Source organism: Eleginops maclovinus, chromosome 13, assembly GCF_036324505.1.
Source record: "Eleginops maclovinus isolate JMC-PN-2008 ecotype Puerto Natales chromosome 13, JC_Emac_rtc_rv5, whole genome shotgun sequence".
NCBI classification, from domain to species: domain Eukaryota; kingdom Metazoa; phylum Chordata; class Actinopteri; order Perciformes; family Eleginopidae; genus Eleginops; species Eleginops maclovinus.
Window position 1 is genome coordinate 20575097 of NC_086361.1, and position 24933 is coordinate 20600029.

At 42.1% G+C, this 24933-nt stretch overlaps 2 protein-coding genes across 5 annotated transcripts in view; both read right to left on the bottom strand.

Annotated features, from left to right (window-relative positions):
• The window catches only part of e2f3 (E2F transcription factor 3), a 141885-nt gene extending 123410 nt beyond the window's left edge, over positions 1 to 18475 (bottom strand). The window contains exons 1-7 of one of the 4 annotated variants that reach the window (XM_063899848.1): positions 18160 to 18475; positions 16837 to 16948; positions 14134 to 14374; positions 13744 to 13875; positions 13023 to 13137; positions 12621 to 12807; positions 10563 to 11706 (exon numbers count right to left, since the gene is read on the bottom strand). In XM_063899848.1, coding sequence (XP_063755918.1) covers positions 11432 to 11706; positions 12621 to 12807; positions 13023 to 13137; positions 13744 to 13875; positions 14134 to 14279 — 855 coding nt within the window. In that variant the 5' untranslated portion in view covers positions 14280 to 14374; positions 16837 to 16948; positions 18160 to 18475 and the 3' untranslated portion in view covers positions 10563 to 11431. Of the gene's footprint in view, positions 1 to 10562; positions 11707 to 12620; positions 12808 to 13022; positions 13138 to 13743; positions 13876 to 14133; positions 14375 to 16836; positions 16949 to 17368; positions 17634 to 18159 lie in introns of those variants that run through there. The other 3 variants (XM_063899847.1, XR_010167180.1, XR_010167181.1) reach the window with 3 other exon arrangements.
• A 759-nt stretch (positions 18476 to 19234) lies between these two features.
• Positions 19235 to 24545, bottom strand: srfbp1 (serum response factor binding protein 1). Its single transcript, XM_063899844.1, is given in 4 exon segments — positions 19235 to 20156; positions 20159 to 20786; positions 23158 to 23703; positions 24415 to 24545. Coding segments are annotated over 3 exon segments (1821 nt in total). The 5' UTR covers positions 23701 to 23703; positions 24415 to 24545; the 3' UTR covers positions 19235 to 19506.
• Positions 24546 to 24933: the final 388 nt, after the last annotated feature.

The following is a 24933-nucleotide window of genomic DNA, read 5'->3' on the forward strand; positions in this document are numbered from 1 at the left end:
GTAAACATCGGGAGGTAACACATACTGGATATGGTATGGAATATATACATGTGACACACGAGAGTGATTTGCAAGTTGTCAGCACGCCATCGAGTTTATTTTCAAGTCACATTCCAAGGTTGTTTGGACTGAAACTTAAATAAAGTCAAGTCACGTCGGTGCTCAGTGGACGACGATCGCACAGGATAGAATGACATGTTTCCCGCAGAATTATTCCCATTTAACATGAAACGAACTGCTGCTCGGTTTAGCGGGATACTCCCGAGATTAAGTCGTGCAATACTATATAGAAAGGGAACTTCTGAGACACATATTTTAAGCATAGTAAAATTCAAAGCTGCGAGAGGTCGTGATTTCTTAAGTCCAAGTGTGGTTCAAGCTTCAATGCCGGATCCTACAGAGTCCAATTACACAACCTCAAAGCGTCTTTTTATCAGACCGCCTCTGACTCTACGCAAGTATCGCAGACTGTGTGTGTGAAAATCAGTGGTCACTTGAGTAATGTTCTTAGACTTTACTAAACTGCTCCAGGCGGTGTTCGGGCTGGCATGATACAACTTTGAAAATGGTGCAATTCGACTTTAAAACTGCCTCAGGTTGGACTTGTTGTTTTCCAAAGATACCATTAATATTTCTGCTGGTGTAGAGTTGTGTTATTGATAATCATACTGTTCATCGGAGAAGAAATAATGCCTACCTGCGAAGTCTCAACGCCTTATTGACACTGGTTGATCTGTTGGGAGTTGGGTGATAAATTGGAGAAAGAGCAAGACATAAACATATAACTATAGATAGAAATGCCCGACAAAATGCTCAAAACCGAAGTTGTGCACATTCATTCACATGCAGAAAAAGTATGTCAAAGCATTGATGCAGCTTTACACATCTTCAGGTTAGCGAGGCAGCAAGTGATCTTTTAATTCGTACATGCATTCATTACCAGAGTTACTCTAAATCAGTACAAATTCTTCCCAAACGGGTGTAAAGACTCTAGATCAGGGGTATCCAAATCTCACCGAGGGCCACATACAGAAAAACCTATGAAGTGCTGGGCCACCCACTAAACAATGCCTCATAGGTTAAGTTATAAGTCAGTCAAATAAGAAAAAGGTATGTCAATTACGCTTGATAATTGAATATGCTTTACGAAAAAAAAAAAACAGCCTAAATCTAAATCTTTCCGTAGGGTTTCATTTATTTAGTTTGCAGAACATTCCTTACAACAGAAGCCTCAGATTGCTTATAAGGGGAAATAGGAAGGGTCTATTCCAAGAGTGTTATGCCAATAAGTTATTGGGCTTTTTTATTTGTCAACTAAGATTTGTTGGAAAAAATGTTCATCTAACAAAACCATAAATAAAGTATGTCTCATTCTGATTCTGATTCTGAACTTCAATTGACTGAATTTATTTAAGTGGGCTTATTAACACATGAATACTACTGTGTAGGATCTGTTGACATATACACTGCCTGGCCAAAACAAAGGTCACACACTCTAATATTCGTTGGACCGCCTTTAGCTTTGATTGCAGCACGCATTCGCTGTGGCATCGTTTCCACAAGCTTCTGCAATGTCACAACATTTACTTCTGTCTTGCATTCATTTTTCGCCAACATCTTGTATTGATGACGGGAGATTTGGACCACCGCAAAGTCTTCTCTAGCACATCCCAAAGATTCTCAATCGGGTTCAGGTCTGGACTCTGTGGGGGCCAGTCCATGTGTGAAAATGATGTCTCATGCTCCCTGAACCACTCTTTCACAATTTGAGCCCGATGGATCCTGGCATTGTCCTCTTGGGACATGCCCGTGCCATCAGGGAAGAAAAGATCCATTGATGGAATAACCTGGTCCTTCTGTATATTCAGGGAGTCAGCTGACCTCATTCTTTGGGCACATTGCTGAACCTAGACCAGACCAACTGCAGCAACCCCAGATCATAGCACTGCCCCCACAGGCTTGTGACCTTCGTTTTGGCCGGGCAGTATTTTTTAAGAAGTACAATATAAGAAAAGCATACTTTTTGAGGGCCAATTAAAAATGGACAACAGTTGGACCCCGGGCCGTGGTTTGGACACCCCTGTTGTAGATATAGAGGTTCCTAAAGAGGCAAATTGTTCAATAAGTGACGGTATAAAGTGTAAGAACCTCAGTTTATGGTCCACTAAGCAGCTTCTTCAAGACCCTTTTAATATTACATAATGGGTGGAGGTTATTCTTCTGATGGTGTGGAAGCTAAGTGGCTGTTATTGAACTTTTAGTCCTTTTTATCTTAAAGTTAAGTATTACAATGTTTTCTTTGAATGGAAGAAATAGTTAACAAATCCCTCCTAAAGGTGTAGCATTTGCAAAGCTTTTTTTTAATCTTCTTTTCTCATGACATTCACCAGCGATGGGATTTGCTCAGCCGTCTTTCAGACAGGTCAGGGTTGCCGTTGAAAACCATTGAAAAGAGTTGGACCTTGAGTTGGAATCATTTCTACAATTATTTCCAGGTCAACAAACCTGCAACCCTTCCTTATTTGAGTTGTGAAAAGCAGATTTTTGTGGCGTACCGTTGCTTATTCAAACCTAATTATTTAAAGGGAAATAAGACATATCCAGTAGAGAGGACAGCTTTCTTTGTGTTATAATGGAAGCACCATTGAGAGCTGAATTAATAGAACAACTACTCTTTGACTACACCTGAGTGAAGTTCATTCATCTGCCATGGCTGGCTAAATGTGACGGATGCGTCAACAGAACCAAAACATGCCACTCTCACCTCATCCACAAACTAAGCTCTGGGTAAAGAGCCAAAATATGACTTGGAATAAAAGAAGAAGAATCGTCCAAGGACAAATAATAGACTGAGCTGAACTGAAAGCAGCCATTACACAAAAAGAGACAAGAGAGAGCAAGAGAAAGAGGCAAATATCTTTCCAATTATCAGCTCTGAAGCATGTTCTTAAGAGAGAGCTGAAAGGACAGGTTATTAAGCTTTAATGCATCACAGCGTAGGAACCATTCAAGGCCTTCTCCCCCATTAAACCGACCAGCAGCCTCGCAGTGTGTGTGCATGTGTGTGTACGTGTTCACAGCTAAGCACCTCATACTAAACACTTAAACGCTGGTAATGAGAGTGTGAGTGCTGGCTAGTCTGCTTACAGAGGGAATAATTGCAGAGTTATCCAACAAGAGCATTTTCATTTGCTTCTATAGATGGGATTAGCACACAGGCAGAACACAGGAGTCACATTTTCCTAATAAAACCACTCAACAGGAGAGAGAGAGCGCTGCTGGAACCGTGCGCCGAAAGAGTGTATACAATATGTATGAAAGCATTGGATAAATCCTTGAGCAAAAAAATACAATCACATTTTTTACTGGATGTTACATTCCTTTCATCAAGAAGGAAGTGGGAGGTAGGAACTGGAGGTAATGCGTATACATTGAAAAACAAGTCCTCATGGAATATCGGGGCCTGACTCCTGACTTCCATCCCAAAGCAAACAAACAACATGATGAAATTTCCGCGGATGATATATTGCCCTGGATGAAGTGGAAGCATTAGTGTGTAGTGCGCCGTTGATTCAAACAAAACCAGAATTCTCCTTATTGAAAACCAGCACATAATATCTTGGGGTGGGCGGGAGGCGGGGCTGGGGGGGATCCATCTGTCCACGAAGCCCTCTCTACAAATAAGAGGATCAAAAAACATGGGAGTAGGATGGAAGAGGAAAACAGGAGCCTCTCTGGAAAATGAGCAACGATGAACCGAGAGGATGAGGAACTTAAACGGTTTGGCCCCCGTGTGTGTGTGTGTGTGTGTGTGTGTGTGTGTGTGTGTGTGTGTGTGTGTGTGTGTGTGTGTGTGTGTGTGTGTGTGTGTGTGAAGCCCCTTGGCAGACCTATGAACACATTAGCGGGAGCAAACGCCGCCTCACATCCAGCCCCCGAGATCAATGAAGAAGTATTGGCCGTGGCGCTTCTGCTCACTCAGCCACCGACTCTCCTTCTGTCCACTTCCTGTGTGCACACTGTGTCCCCCCCGAGTCTGAGGAGGACGACTGTCCCGTAGATGGGATGATTAATGATCCCGCTCTAAGATGCTGAGTGAGATTGATGCCACCCGCTAGCCCCTCCACGCCTAATCTTTCATCCTTTACAGTAAATATGACACGATGCAAGCCGAAAAAAAGCCTGATTACAAAACAGCTCCCCCTTTAATGATTACATCCAAAAGGCGCTCTCAGTCACACGGCTGTTTCCCTTAATGAAATTAGCCCGTCGCACTATCTGCCTCCTCGGCGCATGAGGTAAGGAGTTTGCAGGGGGGGTCACTCGGCTAAGTAACCCTCGTTAAGCAACGGTAATGCAAATGAGATGCAAATGTGGCTAAAACGGAACACTGGTTAATTTGGCCTCCTGACACTGCAAACAGTCCCGGGGGGGGGGGGGGAGAGATCTGATGCAAATGACATGCAAATGACAATCGGCCGGCCTTTGTCTCCATTGGCTGAAGGGTAGGAGAGTGTGGGGCGAAGGTTCACGGCTGGTTTTGTCTATGCAAATACTTAATGTATCCGAGTGGAACTGGAAAAAAAGTCGATAACCACTGGAGAGAGGAGGTTCACTACAGGTCAGGAGGCTGTCATCGCAGCAGTAGAGGTGTTATACACCCACGCCGCGGAGCAAGGAGAGGAAAAAACCTCAAAAACCAGAGAACACGGAGGAAAGCAGACGTTACATTCCACCATTCACCAAAGCCAAGACCCAGCTGTGTGAGATCCAGCCAACTCCTACATCATCCGGAGCCTCATACAGTCCCTTCTGAGACGGAGCTCTGTAAAGCCCGGGAATAAATAAGGCAGCCCCGGTCCGAGCCGTGTTAACACTTGACAGAGTGTGCATTGAGGGCCAAAGCCCTTCAGTGGAGAGGTCAAACCTTTGCCAAGGGAAGCCTCCCAAAGACCATGTGACGGAGAGAAATCACTCTCTCTAATGCTCAGCGCACACGCCGAGCTGCACTATGGATCGCTGCAGATCGGAGCGGTTCATTGATCCTCCTCCATCCCATCTCAAATCACCCGCATGCACCCTTGGTGTACATTTTGGAGAGGCGCTTGTTGTACATGTACATTTTAATCGGACACTTGTTTTATACTTTGAGCTCCAAACCAATACAGTCAAGATTTATTATTAAAGACAAAAGGTTGCTGTGAGTTTAAAGCCTCAACACAATTTGTCAATTAAGCAAAGGGTTTTAACTGCTCTTGATGTTGTTCAAATGGAACTTTCAGCAGTCTGTATGAAAAGTCAGCTGTGATTCCTGTTTTAAAAGGTCCCCTATTATGCAAAACGCACTTTTTGCTGTCTTTTAAACATAAATGTGTGTCCCCGGTGTGTAAGGAGACTCACAAAGTGTCAGAAAATACAACCCTCTCTCTTTTCCTCCTTACCCACAGCTCTAAAAACAGGGGGTACAAACGAGCTGATCCAGATTTGCTTCGGTTATGACGTCATAACCGAAATGTGGACAGGCTTTACATTGAACTCCTGGCAACGTCCCGCCCACGTGACACGTCCCAACGTATCATCCCCCATATACAGTCGCGAGCTGAATCCCCTCCGCAGCACCTCTGTGTCTCTGTGCAGGATGTCTGCAGGAGGGACTGAGAGTTGTAAATAAAATACATATAATGTCTCAGTTCTAGCGGTAAACACTGAGAAGTGTTTCAGAAATGATGCTTGATGTGGTTTGGAACATCATATGGCGTTTAATCACGGCAGCTTACAAATCTGTAAGGTTGGCGCTCCAAAGGGGCGTGGCCAGTGACAGTCACAGAATCAGCACTTCAGGAACAGGGCTGAAATAGAGGGGGGTGAGGCATGCTACGATGGGTGATCTGTTGGGTATTTTGAGTAAAACACTTCTCAGACATGTTTTTTAAAGATGTTGGACTACAATATATTGTTCAAAATAAGCAGGAGGAGGAACTTTAAGTCTTAATTTATGCTACTCATTATTGTTGTATGTTTGATTTGTAAGGGAGCTGCATGTTCCTTCACGTGGTATGTATGTATATTATACCATGTGCTTCTGTGAGATTCTGCCATCTGTTCTGCAAATTATTTTTTCTATTTGCATTTTATGGAATGATTCACAAAGCATACACAACAAGATAAACACATCTAGGTACATAAACTGCATATCAGTCGATAAATCCGAGATTAAATAATAATACTAGAAATCCTCATTAAAGTGTTCTATACTTTACCCATGTTTCTCATCTTTCCTCAAAGACATGCATCTGGTTTCTAATTCTCATAAGAGTTGTTCTGCAAATTCTACCTCCATTGCATCATGAAAGGCTGCCAAATATTTCCCAATCCAAATCAGCCATCTCCAAATACTTCCGTGCACATTTGGAGCACAGAACCAGGTTTTTAGGAACCAAAAGCTGGTCATTCATACCGACGGGGCTAAGGGAGGGACCTCGCTGTGTGTTGAAGTGAATCCAGAATAAACTCCTTCAGGAATGAAGTACAGTATCAGCTGACTCGCCTTTAAATCCCTAAAGGCCATCCAGCTAAAGAATGTTGACTTGTACTCAAGTGAACTTTGTTTATAAGTGCAGCAAACTGAAATCAAAATGCAGATACATCGCAGCCCCGCCGCTGCCAGTGTGAGTGAGATAAGAGAATGTGCTTTGAAAAGAAAGAATGCAAAAGGAAACGTGAAACATTTTGTTTGTGTTCATGCCAACTATCCATACTTAAGGTCTGCTCTCACTCACATTTGTTGTGAATGTAAACTGCTTGTTTGGGTATGAGCAGTCTGCAATCTCTCCTGAATGAACTTGGTGTTCTCAGTGGTGAACAGTCTTAAGGACAAAATGCCGGAGGGGTGTGAACAACCAAGTGCTGAGAAACCATGAAGCTTACAGAGGTATTAAGACTGACTAGCTCAAGCATGTTCCCAGCTCAGGGAAGTATGAGTCATTAGCTCACCAGCAGCTGCAGCTAGACCTGTGAGGAGTTACACCAGCAAGCCCTGTCTGCTCAGTAAGGATGCTACGCTATGGTGCTGCTGGTCCTTTCAAGAGGCTGAGGGAGCAAAGAGGATGACATGCACCAAAGGGTCCAAGGCTGAAACCAGCGAGGGCCGCCACACGGTATGTGCTCTTCTCCACGAGGCTGCATGAACACCAAATCAGGCGCAGCAGTGGTTATACTGTGAGGAAGGGTCTCTTTAAAGAGGTCAATTTGTGTTTGTACTTCCTCAGGTCGAGGTTGTGCTTCTATGGATCGGCGGATGTGTGTTCGGCCACTCCAGCGTGACATTGGGACTCTCAAAAAGTTGATTCTGTATCACCCTTTCCCATCAGGATGTTTATATGCAACCCCTGCCATCCCCGTGGTGCACGCAGTCTAAATGCACCACCCAGACTGAAATGAATTTGACCATGGATGGGTGTCATAGCTGCAGCGACTGATTTGTTCTAAAGCAGATTTACTTAACACACATTTTAAAATGCATTTCAACCCACAAACCCCCGACAGCCGGGGTTAGCCCGCCTGACACTCCTCACATTTCAAATCCTTCATGGTGTTGCACTTGGTTGCACATGAGAAACAGTGACGGACATAGAAAAAGAGAATAAAGAGTGCTTGAGACGGAAATCGTCCATACTTTCTCTCCTTCACTCGACATGCCGATCCTCTCTGTATGAAGTGGGTTGGAATGTTTCAGAAGGAAGAAGTCTCTGATGTACAGCCACAGTTCTTGGGGTTGAGTGGGTTTTGAAGCATGCATTTCACTGGAACATGCTGCTGCTTTAGTTCAACAATGTAAAAGAGAAACTTGCATCATACTTAAGAGAAAAAAGGGCTCAAAAAGGTTGCATAGTAGGCAGCACTGCTCAATCCTTTCCTGGATAAAGACCAAAAACTGCTTTTGCAGAGAATATGGAAGCCATTAAATGCGCAATAAAATGACTTTTCAAACTAAAAAAAGTCAAAAGAAATCTCAGGCCCTCGTGCTGATCAGACTACAGGTGGGTTCTGAAAGATCTGTTTTGTCAAAGTCTCTAATTTTGGATCATAGTTTGGAGAGTTAAGGTCTCAGAGAGGGCAACACTGCTCAATCTTTTACTGGAGAAAGACCAAGGGCTGAAGTTGCACTTTAAACCGAAGCAAAGCGTCATAAAATGACTTTTCAAACTGAAAAACTCTCAGGCCATCATGCTGGCCAGACTACAGGTTTGCACTGAGTCATTCGTTTAGTTTAACCTCTCTAAACTTCTGACAGTTTCTTATTGCATTTCGAGGTCATCTGTTGATCTCTGCGAATATATCCACACAGCGAAAAACAAGCACACCCATCTCTTGGGAGCACTCGGCACACTGTGAGCAACGGGTGATGTACCAAACCACTCCTGCCCTGCTCTCTCACTATTCACTTCATTCACAAACCCAAAATATTTCCTGTGCTGCCGATTGGCCGGGAGCGAGCGACGCAAAAAGACGGCGTGCTCTCGGCGTCCAATGAGAGGCGAGTAGTAGACTCTCTCTCTCTGTTTTTGCTTGCATGCTCCCTCTTTAACCCTCTCTTATTTTTCCCTCCCTTGTCTCAGTGCATTGCAGCAGTCAAAACAACAGGCAGGCGGAGAGGGGAGAGAGCGCAGGAACAAGTGCTATATTTTAGTCAGAGAAGACAGCTGGACAACACCATCAAGCGATACTTTCAGAATGGATTGCACTTGCTCCTAGTCACTCCCTAAAAACCCCCTCAGGGGCCCGAGTCTTAAGCGGTGACTTAGTCCGGTCTCGCCCTTTAAGCTCAGTCATCTGTGTATTTTGTTTGCCGCTTTAAAAAATCCTCCAACTGTATGTCACTTTGCTCACAGGTGACGGGGGAAAGCACTCTAAAAATGAAACTTTATTGAGCGATTGATTGGCTGATTGACAGCTATATTGACTGATCTTTAACTGTGGCCCCCTGGGACGGGGAGGGGGCTGACGTCAGGACTAATTCAATATGACCCGATTCAATATTCACTTTGTTTTTTTTCGCATGTGCAAATCTTTGTGGCACAGGAAAACAACAGAAACACACATGGATCAATAATAGCACTGATCCAGTGACTCTCTATGAACTCAGAGAGTGTGTGTGTGTGTGTGTGTGTGTGTGTGTGTGTGTGTGTGTGTGTGTGTGTGTGTGTAGGACCAGGGTTGACTGGGTTTATAGTAGGTTTTGAGGGGCAACACTGCCATCTATGGGTGGGTCTGTGAACTGCAGGCTGCCAACACATTACATCATCATGTTGAGAGCACTGATGTGTTTTTCTGAAGATGCTGGGGCTCAGACAAAGAGAAGCAGGGATGGAGAGAGTTGGATTCCACACAGGGAAGATATAATAGGAATAATCAAAGACGTGGAAAAATCAGATTATTCTGTTGACCTTTTTTTTTTCTTACATTTGAGTGAATGAGACATATTGGAATAATGGACTGGGAAAAAATTACAACTACCTTCCCCTCAAAAAACACTTCCATTGGTCCAGATCTCATCGTTGATAACAAATATGAATCTCACTAATGTTTAACCAAAATAACGATACAAAAATTCACTATTTCTCTTAATTATCCTAAATAGTCCTCCTTATGTAAAGGCCTGCATTATTTCTAATCAGGTCAGCAGAACCAGTGATGTCATTCAAAACAACTTCTCCAACTAGGTCCTCTGTTGTTGCTTCACATTACATGCTTTTGTGCAAAGATTGCATACACTTCGACACCGTAGACTTGCCCACAGTACTCATTTGAGCTTAGGTATCTTGTCCAAGGATACATCGACCTTTTGACCGGATAGAACGACTGAACCTCTGATCGGTGGATCTGTGCATTAACCCCCCGAGCCACAATTTCTTAATGTAACTTATAGATGAACGGGTGTCCTTTAGTAGGTAGAACTGGTGTTCTATTCTCCAAATGTTTTTCAGTATCAATAACGCCTTAAAGGTTTGGGTTTCAACAAGAGGAAAAACTGTCACATGACCGTGTCTGTCCAGCTTTAGCTCTACTTGAGGTTCTGTTTTGTAGAAAAAATAAAAACCTACACATGGGCTTTAAGACACTTTCATCACTTTAAACATTTTCTTGAGTCTAGGTATCTTTCGTCAGTTCCACGTGATGACAAATTCCTCCTAACATCAGATTCCCAGAAAGAGATTTGACAGTTTCAGAACATCACTACATAGCGGTCCTGTCAGGTTCTGTGGGATCACACTGCCTCCTAGTGGTTTCATGTATATTGCATTAACATCATATTGCAATAGAAGTGCAATAGATTCATGTGGAGGGGAGGTAGTAGGTTAAAGCTGCACAACACTACAAATGTAATGGACAGAGGCATCTTTTCTAGCTGTAATATCTAGATTTAGTAACTGGCTCAAATGCACCACGATTTGTAAGGTTGTAGTGAAAGAATGTAAGTCTTTGATTATCATAATTAATTAGCCTACATTTTTATATCAGATTAGAAGTAGTTTAGGAGTCCTTCAAAGTAAACCATGCAGCAATTTTATAGAGATTTATTGACAAATGCACATATCAAAGTCTACCATGACAAAAATCAAATAGCTGGAGTCAGCCCACCTTCAGTGAGCCTGGGCTGTAACTTCCAGGCAAAACATGTCAACTTCATCAGTTTTATTTTACGGACTTTAAGCATTTATTCATTGAGGTTGTGATATGAAGTAAAGGGCCAAAGGTTGTATCAAAACAACTGTGCACCTCCATTCATTTGCTCGTGCCGGGCCACCGACTCACGTTTTTCAAACCCTGGTGCCACGTCACACATCATACGCACATCCTAGGGAATTCACAAAGAAGGAGACAGATCTATGTTTGCAAAACGACCAGAAAAAAAGCATTGAAATGGGATCCGTATCAGCCGATTTTGGAATTACCCGGTGAGACAAAGTGGAGTCATGGATCCCTGGTAGCCGATTCAAGACAAGACATGTGGGTTCTTTGCATTTTCAATGCTTTTAAATCAACATTTCTTGACACTAAACTCCAAATGATCAGTGTTTGATGTGAAGGCTCCTATGTGACCACAATACAAAACGTCCTTTTTTAAACCAGAGACCGGTCAAAGGTCAAGATTTAGTCCTGTGTTGGGACAGCAAGGCTCAGACCCTGGAGAAGGACACTTATTGACTCCCAAAGTGCAGCAGATTAAAGCTCTGACACAGAGTCTCGTATAACAGCATCAGTCCAAGTCCTTCAGTCAACAAGGAGGTTATAAAAAGATCTCACTCCTCCACATACCTGAGCGTCAGTACATCCCAGTCACATCGTCCAGGAAGTAAACATAAAAAGCCTGCTATTATTTTTTTGAGAAGATGGCCTCCCAAAATGATTTAACTTCCAGGTGAGCTGCTCAGAGAATCGGCACATCCATGGGCAAATGGTCCAGCTCAAAGGAAGAGAAGAGGTCAGTGATGCCCTCATCCTCAGCCAGGCTCAGGAGGTACTCTCCCCCGTCAACAGAGTAGGTTCGAGGGGGGACGAGGGTGACAAAACTCTGGGGGTCTCCGGACGGGGTTTGGAGGGACGTGTGCATGGGGGAGACGGGGGTGGCTGGAAGCGAGTGTTGGGTCAGCCCGGACGGAGTGTTGGAGATATTATCGAGTCCTGAGGTACGGCTAGCTTTGTCTGGAAAGATAATGGGAGTGTGGATAAAGGGGTATAGGGGGAGACAAAGAGATCAGCCGTGAGTGTTTGAAAACGCAAAGCAAATGTGAGCCAAGAAGCAGAGTAGAGATTAAATACAGCGTCCCAAACCCGTCTCTACTGGACATTCGGAGTCATCAAAAAAACGTTCGCCACTCACTAATGAGATGTGATGCTCCATATAATCCCTCAGTGTACACAATGGTTTACCTGCGAGTATTTCAGAGTACCCTTCATCTCTAAAAAGGCGCCTTTACCCTCATATTTATTACGTTTGTACAGACATTCGTATTTCTATTTTAAAAGACTGATTCGGAAACTTTTCAACTAACTTAAGTACAATCACTAGTTGGCTTTTCATTCCGGAAAGAGTCCACACTTCCTCTACGCCGTAAAATCCCTAGCCATCGCCATGACTGGACAACTCAAAGCTCTACGTGTAACAGCTTCAAATCGACCACAGCCCCTCACGTGTTCTGTAAAAATCAAGGACTTCTGGCTTCAAGTCTTTAACCTGCCTTTGATAGACCTGTTCACTCTTTCCCTCTCAAAAACAGAGGCTGATTAAAATGCCTTTGCCACGTTTCAGGCTCGACGGTTCATTCTTTTAAATATACCTTTCCACCCAGCCTGGGTTCATGACTGTTCTTTACTAAAACAGAAGGTGATATTTTCATTAAGGGGTCCCATAAACACACAGTTGCTCTTCATATCCCTTCTCCCACCTTCCGTGAACTCACTTGTGTTGTTGTCATTTCTTCCTCAAAAAGCCCATGAAAATAAATAAATGAAACGCGAAAAACTTCCTGATTGTCAAAGCGTCAACGGGTGTCTTCCCCCTCTGTATCGCAACATGTTTTTAGACGGCCGACGGGATGTTAAAGTGTCACACTCACCTTTGGAAGACACCTGGACGAAGGGCGAGTAAGGCACGAATTGGGTGGAGGTCTTCCCGTTTGAGTAGGGGTGAACGTGGCTGCCGAGGGACACAGAGCCGCCCGAGGCCCCCATAGGGACGGGGTTCTCAGAGCAGAGGAACGCCTCGATGGGCCCCTGAGTGCTGCTGAGGTGGACCTGCAGGCTCTGAGGAAGGAAGAGAGTGCTTTTATTAAATGCTTTCTGGATTTGAGCTGCCACTTACAGCAAAAAGTGTCTTGGGAGGATGTGGCGCTTCATTTTCTGCATCAGACACAAAGCTGTTAACCACCGGGTATTGTTTGATTAAGTTTAAGAGTCCAACAAATGGAGTTTCATTACAAAATAAACATGTACTGGACTGATTTAGCTGATGCGTGTACCTCCTCTGGGTGTGGCACCTCCAGTTTTGTCTCTGCAGGAGCTTTGATCACGATCACAGTCTGTTCCTTCAGGCTGGGGATCTTTTGGATATCTTCGTAGGTCAAATAGGCAAACGTGATCCTCGAAGTTAAGGAATATAATCAACCGGGAGGACTTTTTGATGTACAGCTGGGGATACACTAACTAATTAGAGAGTAGACACAGTGAGAGCACACACACAAAGATAAACACTGTTGGTTTGGATTGGATGAGCTCACTGAATTAGGGTTGCAACAGTGTCCATCTTTTAAGCTAATCTTGTTATTGAGCCTTAGTCCTGTCAGCAGTTTTAAGACATATTTAAAATCAAGATTATCTGGTTTTTATTTACATGTTTTAGACAAAGATTCTTCATTTTTCTTCTCGCATGATTTATTTCATTTGTGAGTTTTATGTATGTTTTTGGCGAAGATGATTTTGAATTATAAACAGTTATCCATGAAGGACACCAAATGATCCAAATGTAAATAATATGTGGAAATGTTAAACTGAGATTTCATAATAAAAGATTTCAGTAAAAAGAAGAATCTCTTTGTAGCCTTCGTATTCAATTTAACAGTAGTGAAAGAATGCAAGTCTTTGATGAGGTACTATCATAATTAATTAGCCTACACTTTTATATCAGATTAGAAGTAGTTTCAGAGTTCTTTAAAGTAAACCTAGTTGCAATGCAAAGGATATTTCTCAGCGCTCTGGTCCTCGTAGAGCCGGTGAACCTGCCTGGTGCAGCTGAAGATCAACTCGTCCAGAATCCTCTCCTCCTCCACCAGATCCTGCAGCCCATCCTTTGCTGCTGTGTTCACATCACCGCCCCTGCACACACACACATCAGCACGGAAACACAGGATTAACACCACAACAACAACAACACACATCACTTAAGACATCCAACAACCGATAATAAGGAAACTAAAAACGTGACAATTAAGGAAGATACAAAACAACTGGTAAAAATAACAAAACATATGCAGCGCTATAAGACAACGCTGCGATAGAAAGTCAGGGTTATTCCAAATATGACTTTGTAAACTCTTAAAGTACATATTGTGACACACTGCCACGCGTACTCACAGCCACTCTATGTAGTTTTTAGACTTCTTTTTGATGAGTTTGATTCCTTCCAGGACGTTGGTGACGTCGTAGAGCCGTCTCTTTGGGGCGTTGAGCTCGGTGGCGACGAGGTTCAGGTCCACCACGCCGTCATGGGAGCGCTTCATGATCTCCGCAAACCGCCGCGTCAATAAACCCAGCGAGGTTTCAAAGCGCGATCTCTCACACCGAGACCGGCGGGCTACGGGACTGGGGGTGGGGGCTGGAAAGAAAACAGGTGACATTTTAGTTTTTATTTGAGATGCTACTTTTTAGAGTTCTTGGATAATGGATACTCAAAGGGAGACATCTTTAGGTCCAGTGTGTTGACTGACAGAGAGCAAGAGAGAGTTTGGAGAGCAGACTTTGGGAAAAGTTATGACAGGAATAATCATGCAGCAGTTTACTGGAAATATGGTGAGGGAAAAAGGAAGTGAATAAGTGTTAGGAAACATCTGGGAGGAGATGGATTCTTCCAGAACAACAGAGGAGAAGAACTGTAAGTGCAACTTTGGAAAACTCTACAGACTACACTACAACTATTCCAAGCTGCTGGATAACTGTCTGTCTGCTGAGGAAGGTTCCCGAATGAGTCAAATGATCCGAATATATCTTAGTCCACGATAAGACCGAGTCAAATTCTCTAAATTCTAGGGGAAAGGTGATTTAATGACTCCTCTCTTATCTCCTGGACCTTCTTTTACCAAAGGAATAGAGATAATGCCTTCCCATAATTCATTGCGGCTGGATCTATAGAACTGTCAAAAGAACTGCGGTCCCTTAATTACAAGGCTCAGTGTAAGTGGGATTCTCCTAGCGCCACAAGTCCTTTCCTAATTCCTTATGAATTTCTATTAAATCTTTCCTTGACATAAAGGAATGCAGGGAATGAGCCCTAAAACCTGGAAATGAGTTAGCATCGTACCAGTTACAGTACCCTCATCTTGCAAGTCTTTTTGAACAGGTTTCTGGTTAGATGGCTGAAATAAGGACTTTGGTTATCACAAGCGAAAGAGATTATCGTGTTTATTCTATGACATAAAATATGTCAGTAAAAACCCCCCTGGTGAATGTCTGAAGCTCCTATGCTTCTTGCTCGCAATTCTAGCTTAGGGGTTGGCCTACAAAAGCCCTTTTTTCTCCACGGAGGTTCAGAAAAAGCCCTTAAAACAGAAAGCACCCCGTCTACTTTCTTATGTATTTATTTCGATTACATTTAATTATATTTTGCTTGTTTTGTTTATTGTACGTTGGTTTGTTTGCTATTTTGTGGTCACAAGAAAAGAGTTAACTCTGCTAAATGCTATATAAATACTTTGTGACCCTCAATAAAGAATAATTAATACAATTTACATTTGAGCGGCATTCAAGATCCCCAGGTTATTTAACTCTGTCACTAGGGATGCACCGAAAATTCGGCCACCGAAAATTTTCGGCCGAAAATGGCCCAAAAGTGCATTTTCTGTTTTCGGCCGAAACACTTTTGTCACCGAAACAACAAGGCCGAAACAGAACGTTGTGATGATGACGCAAGCAAAAAACCGCGAACAGCACTCGGGCCAACATGTCTGCGGTGTGGACGCAATTCACTGTGTCTGAAAAAGAACAACGAATAGCAATTTGCAATACGTGTAAAGCCGAAATTTCTAGAGGGGGTATATCTGCAAAGAGTTTTTCCACGTCGGGTTTAATTCATCATCTTAAATCAAAACATCCCGATCGCTATTCTGAATTTGAGAAAAACGCGGCACAGAAAAGGAAAGCCATTCCGAGCACACCGACTCCGTATGTGGCAGACGTTTTTGAAAAGGCCAAAAAGTTTCCCAGTGATGGTGCCAAGGCTAAGGGCATTACACAAAAAATGATGGAATTCATTGCCTTAGATGATCAGCCGTTCTCTGTTGTAGAGGACGTGGGATTTCGTAGGCTGATAGAGCACATTGAGCCCCGTTATGCCATACCGAGCAGACGACATTTCTCAGACGTATGTTTACCTGAGCTGTTCAATGTTGTTGCAACTCACGTCCATGAGCTTATGGCATCTGATATTTCAGCAATCAGTTTCACGACCGATATATGGAGCTCAGACGTCAGCATCACGAGTATGCTCAGTCTAACTGCACAGTGGATCGACACAGATTTCAAGCTGCAAAAGATTCTGCTTAATTCACAAGAGTTTCGATGCACTTGACTTAAATGCACTTTGTTTTTTTATGAGAGAACATATTTAATTTTACAATATTTCAGCAGGCCAGTCAGTTTACAGGCCTGTACATTATTATTTCATGTAGGCTACACATGTGTGGTCAAGTTAAACATTTCATTTTATTTTGTATTGTGCATAATGTCAGTTCTAAATAAATATTTTCATAATTTCGTGATTTATTTATTCTTTGAATTGCAACGCCTTGATTTTTAGTAAGGTTAGCACACAGTCATAGCCATAAATGCAATGGTACTAATAATTGGAATAGTAATTTATTTCGGTGTTTCGGTTTTCGGCCTTGGTTTCCTCATTTTCGGTTTTCGGTTTCGGCCAAGAATTTTCATTTCGGTGCATCCCTATCTGTCACCAACATTTTGACACAACATCTGCAGAAATACAGGCTGGTATCTCCCACTTTGGTCGTCCACAGCACTGGAACTTGGGCTTAATGTGCAGGTAATTAATATGCAAAGTCTTACCCTTTCCTTCTGTGTGGGACAGAGGGGCCACCAGCTGTTTGGCTTTGGAGGTCCAGTCCCCATCCTGAAGGTCCTGGGGGTCTCCTGCTTCCAGCTCCAGCCTTCCCTTTACCTGAGTGAAAGAAAGAAGCACACTTTTAACTGCAATTATAGACTTTGATTTTGCAAAAACCTGATTAAATCAAGTGGCTCCCAGGGCAGCCATGTTAAACAGACATAGGGCCTACAGTAAAAAATAAATTTAAAAAAAACAGCTCATGAATCCATTGTTTTTACTTGTGACTTAACATGCATGTAGTTGGAAGCAATGTACATGTTTCTGCGTTAGATGATATGTTTAACTGGTCACCTGGAGCTGATTAGTGCTCGTTTTCAAAGGAGTTTGATTACCTGGGACAGCAGCTAGCTTCCCTCAGCAGTGTTTAGCTAGTTGGAGCAACATCTCCCCATCCCCCTCCCCACGCTCACCAAAGGCCTAACACTAGTTTGCTCGTGGCAATAATTAACCCAGTTCATTCAGTCACCTTCTTACCAATGTATTGCCAGAGAAACTCGGTTGTTAGAAAGCACTGTCAGCGTGTGCAGCACCAGAAGGCCTAAGTGTGTAAAAGTATGTCCCGACAAGGCGCGGTGTGATGCCAAAGGTAGAACGATTGTAAAGCTACCGGAAATACATTGATAGATCCGAGGCTTCAAGTAGTCACTTTCAAAATAAAAGCACGTAATCAAAAACATAGTTGTCTTTTTTTTTTTACACGATAACGATATAGGTCTGCTGTCATGGAAAATGCAGTGGTGTAATGTAATGCTAATGTAGTCAAGAAACAAAAAATAACATCGTCCCATCGCTTATAATACCTTTTTCCTGTCAAGCATTCGCTTTTATTTTGAAGAAGGGTTTAGCACTTCCGTTAACAACCATGGTAACCGTCGCTTACTTTACGTCGCTAACTAAAGTTGCATTTCGGGTTACCAATGGTGCTAATGACACTGAGAGAACAAATACATCTTCCTCACCTGGTGTCTCTAATCAAGACATTTCACTTATATAAGAAGCTAGATTACGCTTACTGTTACCAAGCTTGTAAGATCATTTGAAATATCAAGAGGAACAAGCATGGAAATGTTAACTAAAATACACGACAACATGTGGTATAACATGGTTTTTGTTAAGGTAAAAAAAACTGAATACGAAAGAAATACGAAACAGTAATGTCTTCCAGTTTACTATGAAATGGGATTTCTACGATCACCTAGCATGTCAACATCCTATCTACTGTCAAAATCGACCCCAGCTCTCCTTGTAAATTATGCATAACCAACCTTGACTTGTTCCTGCTTCAATGTCTGCACTATCCCGGTGAATGTTGAATGTCCGGGGGGTTGTATCGCACGTCGGACCGTAAATCGGCTTGTAGAAAAAGCGGTTTAACATCCACGATTCTACCGATATAGGACGAAGAAGAACCGGTCGAGCTATTCTCGGAACACCCCGCGTTAATACAGCAGGAAAACCCGTTTCTCATCTTGTCCCGTATTGCTTCCACTTTTATCCTTTCCAGCAATTCTACAATATATATCCAGCTATCCATGTATATATCGTGAATTATTCTTCACAAACTACGTGAATAAATATGGTTTCAAACCGATATCTGATACAGCGAGAGTATATTCTACGCGCGAAACTTAAGATTTCCCGGGAATGATTTTAAACCATATTTGCATGTAAGCTGCTATTGGCTGTCACTCGGTGTGTATGTGTGACGTAGTTGGAGCCGGCCAATCACAACAAAGCTCAAAGATTTTTTTAGAAGAGTTGAGTTTATGTGCTCTGCTTTTCTGTGATTCATGATTGAAATAACACAGAAGTTTTCCAGGAATAAAGTTAGACAGGAAAGTATAATAAAATGTCACTGTCATTTACATTTTATATTGATTAAACACAATAGTGAGGGACAAGTAGAAAACACAAGATGTATTTTGCTTTCACATCTGACTGCGACCAGATAATCATGTTTTTATAGTCATACATCATTTCCATAAAATAAAACATGGACCTAAATTACTACTTTTGTACAAAGCAATGATATTTCATGCATGTTTTATAAATACAAAAAAAACAATCATATTTCCAAAAGCCCTACCTACACATTTCTAACTTAAGTATTCTTACAAATTACTTGTTTCTTAAACTGTTGAATCTATTATATGGTAAAGCACTTTGCAGCTAAGAATTGAATCATCTTAAGGAATACAAATATTCTAATCAGGTTTTTCTTTGTTTAGATTTTTTTTTTTAAACCAGGTTTGTTATTTGAGAGTCATAATGATGAAAAACCAGTTTACACAAAAATGTAATAATACCTAAACATGTAATAACATTTGCACTAAACCAGACTGAAAATGAAATAAAACCATTTAATAACTTGACTTTGTATGTCATAAAATATCCTGACTGATATTGTTATAAAAAAGATACCAAATTACATTGAATTTTAAGTACAATTAATAATACAGTGTCGGGCATTTCTAGGAAATTATTACATTTATGGCACAACACATGAACTAGTCACTGAACTGGTTTGCCAGATATCCCGAATATAGTATGAAAGAAATAGAAAACAAAAGATCAGTATCCAGTAAACATCTCTAAACAACAGAGATGTTCAATCAATCGTCAAACTTGATCTTCTTCCCCTGGAAGGCCAGGATCTGTCCTTGCTGCTCCTTCCTTTTCTTGCTGGCCTCCCAGGATGGATGCAGTGCCTGCTGTGGTGGCTGCTGGGAATATCCACCTCGTCCTCCACCTCCACCCCTGCGATCATTTTGCCTCATAAAGTCTCCTCTGCCTCGACCCCTCCCTCTGCCGCCGGAGGAAAAGCCCCTCTCTGACGCCTCAGGGCAGGGCTTACTGTACCTTGAATTTCTTTCTGCTCCTTCCTCTTGATTTTGGAACTTTGACTCTCTTCTAAAATCCCTATTTGGACCACTGCCTCCCCTTGAGTTCCCTCGGCCCATAAATCTATCCCCACCTCTCCCTCTGCCCCCTCCTCTGCCCCCACCAGGCTTAGATGTAGAAAGGGAAGGACAAAAGACAGACTGAAGCGAGTTCTTTTTAGACTTTAACCTGGACTCAAGCTCATCAAGTTCACTCTGAACTCGGTCTGAACTCCTCACCTCACTTTGCTCATCTGCTCTCACCCCGTCTCCACTTTTCGGCTTTCTCTTCTTCTTGTATTTGCTCACCTTCCCGACAAAGAAGCCGCCATCGTCGTCGCTCTCCTCAGAGTGGGAGGACTGCTTGTGGAACCGTTCCTCGTGCTGTCGTCAAAGTACTCTTTCTCTTCATCGTCTGATAACTCTAAATCACTCTCCTCCTCATCTTTTGTTTCGTGCAGCACTTCAGCTGCAGGCTTTAGCTCAGGTTTCTTTTCTACAACTTTCCTTATAGGTTTATTTTTCAAATTGTCCTTTGCTTCACTAATTTTAATTTCTGCTAGTTTTACAATCTTAGACTCTAGTATTTCTTCTATTTCCTCAGCAGCAGCTTCAGCTAAAGGAGTTGCTATCACAGTTTCCACTTCAGGTCCAGCAACAGATGCCTCTTTAGAGTCTTTAATGATATCTTCTACTTTCTCATCCTCTATGACCTCCTGTTGCTCCACTGTAATCTCCTCCTGGACTTTCTCAATCTTGCTCTCTACCTTTTTGTCTGGTGTCTGTGGCGTCACCTTGAGAGGTTTATTTTGCACTTTCTCTTTAAGTCCCTGCTTTCCAGCCTTCATCCGCTCCTCTTTGAAGGCTTTCACAGCAGCTTTGATGGTCTCGATCTTCTTCTTGAACTGAGGGTGTGTAGCGATGCGCGCCATGGCCCGGTCAGATATAGTACACTTTGGGTCTTTACACGCCTGGTCAAAGTTCAGATTCTTCTGAAGGGCTGTTTTGGTCACCTGGTGATGGGAAACAGTTTATAAAATTAGACATTTTAACATCAGTGTTCCACACCGCATACATCTTTACTTCGTACTCAAGTGTTGTACACCTCCCTACTGCTCGCTCACATAGACTGTAGGTGCTGAGTTCTGCCTTTTAAATGAATGTAATTTCTTTCTACAGTATATAATACATGCGAGTTCCTGCACTTTTCCTCTTAACTTTCCCTAAATGCACTCACTTTCGTACATATTTTTTATATCCCACGGTTAATTGTGTTTTATAATTAGAAGTGTTCACTGATCTAGTAAACATCCAGACATTCCTAACGTACCCAAAATCCACAGAGTGCAGTTCAAACTCCCTAAATGCTCAACTTTACATCATACTAAGCTTGAACCATGTCCAAGTCTTACTGTTCTTAGAAAGGGTATAATTTGAAAGTGTATTGAAAATATAAAAGGTATAGTTTATTCTAAAAATAATGAATTGAATTCCTTTGGTGCCATTTTTAACAGTAAATAAGGTAAGCAAAGTTGTTTTAATTGTACGGTTTTACCAAAAGTGCAAGTGTTTGGAAAGTAGTGAGAGATTTGTTGTGTAATTTTTGTAAACATATGTTTCTTTTGACATACAGTGGGGCAAAAAAGTATTTAGTCAGCCACCAATTGTGCAAGTTCTCCCATTTAAAAAGATGAGAGAGGCCTGTCATTTTCATCATAGGTATACCTCAACTATGAGAGACAGAATGAGGGAAAAAAAATCCAGAAAATCACATTGTAGGATTTTTAATGAATTAATTGGTAAATTCCTCGGTAAAATAAGTATTTGGTCACCTACAAACAAGCAAGATTTCTGGCTCTCACAGACCTGTAACTTCTTCTTTAAGAGGCTCCTCTGTCCTCCACTCGTTACCTGTATTAATGGCACCTTTTTGAACTCGTTATCAGTATAAAAGACATCTGTCCACAACCTCAAACAGTCATACTCCAAACTCCACTATGGCCAAGACCAAAGAGCTGTCAAAGGAGACCAGAGACAAAATTGTAGACCTGCACCAGGCTGGGAAAACTGAATCTGCAATAGGTAAGCAGCTTGGTGTGAAGAAATCAACTGTGGGAGCAATTATTAGAAAATGGAAGACATACAAGACCACTGCTAATCTCCCTCAATCTGGGGCTCCACGCAAGATCTCACCCCGTGGGGTCAAAATGATCACAAGAACGGTGCGCAAAAATGCCAGAACCACACGGGGGGACCTAGTGAATGACCTGCAGAGAGCTGGGACCAAAGTAACAGAGGCTACCATCAGTAACACACTACGCCGCCAGGGACTTAAATCCTGCAGTTCCAGACGTGTCCCCCTGCTTAAGCCAGTACATGTCCAGGCCCGTCTGAAGTTTGCTAGAGGGCATTTGGATGATCCAGAAGAGGATTGGGAGAATGTCATATGGTCAGATGAAACCAAAATAGAACTTTTTGGTCAAAACTCAACTCGTCGTGTTTGGAGGAGAAAGAATGCAGAGTTGCATCCAAAGAACACCATACCTACTGTGAAGCATGGGGGTGGAAACATCATGCTTTGGGGCTGTTTTTCTGCAAAGGGACCAGGACGACTGATCCGTGTAAAGGAAAGAATGAATGGGGCCATGTATCGTGAGATTTTGAGTGAAAACCTCCTTCCATCAGCAAGGGCACTGAAGATGAAGCGTGGCTGGGTCTTTCAGCATGACAATGATCCCAAACACACCGCCAGGGCAACGAAGGAGTGGCTTCGTAAGAAGCATTTCAAGGTCCTGGAGTGGCCTAGCCAGTCTCCAGATCTCAACCCCATAGAAAATCTTTGGAGGGAGTTGAAAGTCCGTGTTGCCCAGCGACAGCCCCAAAACATCACTGCTTTAGAGGAGATCTGCATGGAGGAATGGGCCAAAATACCAGCAACAGTGTGTGGAAACCTTGTGAAGACTTACAGAAAACGTTTGACCTCTGTCATTGCCAACAAAGGGTATATAACAAAGTACTGAGATGAACTTTTGTTATTGACCAAATACTTATTTTCCACAATCATTTGAAAATAAATTCTTTAAAAATCCTACAATGTGATTTCCTGGATTTTTTTTTCTCATTCTGTCTCTCATAGTTGAGGTATACCTATGATGAAAATTACAGGCCTCTCTCATCTTTTTAAATGGGAGAACTTGCACAATTGGTGGCTGACTAAATACTTTTTTACCCCACTGTATGTGTGCTGCTGTTAAAAGGGGCCCACATTTACTTAAATGGTTTAAAATGGGAATTTCCTAAACATGGTATTAAAGTTACACTGGGATAGTAATTCATTAAACAAATATTCATATTTAGGGTGGAGTATTCCTTTTGGAAACCTACCACGTCTGGTGAGAGGACCTTCATGGCCTGGATCTCCTCCAGCAGTCTGGCAGCTCTCCTCTGGTTCCTCTCAATCTCCATCTCTTTCCCCTTCTTCTTCTTCAGGGCCGCAATCTGTCGCAGCAGCTTCCGGATGATCAACGCCCTCACCCTCTTCACCTCCTTCCTCATCCTCACCACCTCATTGTTGAGGTTGAGGACTTCATCGGGCCTTTTCTCTTTGGTTTTAGCAGGAAATGGATTCTTTTTCTTTTTAGCCACTTTTGTTTTAACTGCAGCCTGCGGCACGGCTTCTTCTTTCTTTTCCTTTTCCACTCCATTTTCTTGTTGTCCATCATCTTCATGTTTCCCTTCTTCCTGATCTTCCTCCTTGTCTCCTGCTACTTTTTCTTCCTCGTCTCCTGCTTCTCCTTCTTCCTCCTTGTCTCCTGCTTCTTCATCCTCTCCTTCAACTCCTTCTTCCTCCTCCTCCTGCTGCTGCTGCTCCATCTCCTCCTCCTCAGCAGATTGCACAATTGTCTCTACTTTGTCCATGGTAAACATTATCTGCTGAAACAAGAACCCATCTTAGCTCATTAACTGAATATAACTCACTTATTCTCACAGGCAAATTTCCGTACCATCATTTAATAAAATAGTTAAATAGCAATAAATACTAAAAACATTATCAGAAAACCAAAATGACAAACCTTTAAGAAACATTATTTTTGTATGTGTTAATTTGTTGTATTTCAATGATTTCCTCACTCATTTTGTATTATTATTGTTCAATCTGTAAACAGTACCAGCTTCTTCTAGATTTGTATATGGTCATTTTTTTACCATGACGTATATGATGATATGTCAGTTGTATAAATATAAGTCTTCCTCTTTGATTAATCTGCACTCTTGCTGTTGTAATACCCAAATTTAAGAAATATAAAGGAATTCTGATTCTGATTACAGACGTGGGCCCTGCTGCATCAAAACTTCCCTAAAACACACTCGTAATAAACCACATTGCTTTATCAAAATGGGACATTTTATAATGTAATGTTGCAGCAAAATGAAGTTGAGAAAATACACATATCCTCTAAGGGAGAAAATTGTGGTTAAATACCTGACGAAAACAAACGTGGTTGAGCCAGCATGGATAACTTTTACAGTGTAACAACATGTGTTTATGGACCTATTTAACGTACCAGTGACCCTGCCACAACACATTGAGGCGTATTACCTATAATACAACTCACTGTAACCCAATAATATTACACTCACCGTTCAGAAGTGAATATTAAACATTTAAAATTAAGAAAAACGTCTCGACTCGGTGGTAGCAGCCATGTTTTCTGACGTTTTTGATGACGTCATTCTTCTTTATGGTTTTATGGCGCGTGGCAATCAGCGTTAAAGGAGCATTACCGCCACCTACTGTGTAGGAGGGTGGACCAGATGTATCTTCCCCAAAAAATTAAAAATGTAAATCTTAAATTCTCTTTATTGCCTGTGTTTGTCTTAAATAAAATAAAGATTTCCTTGACCCATAGCCTAATATGTATTCGAGATGTGGTTGTTCCACTCAAAGCTTCCTGATTTATGTCTTTCTCTTTCTTGTCTGTATTTACCACTGTTTCCTCAACCTGTTCACAAAGTCCCGAAGGATGTGTTCTTTCTAAATATAACTTCGTTCAGTCGTGTATGTCCTAATCAATCCGTGTTTCTACGGACCATTTGGGGTTTTTTAAATCTGTTTTCTTTTCTCACTTCAGATGTTTTTTTCTAAATTTTGACTTTTTG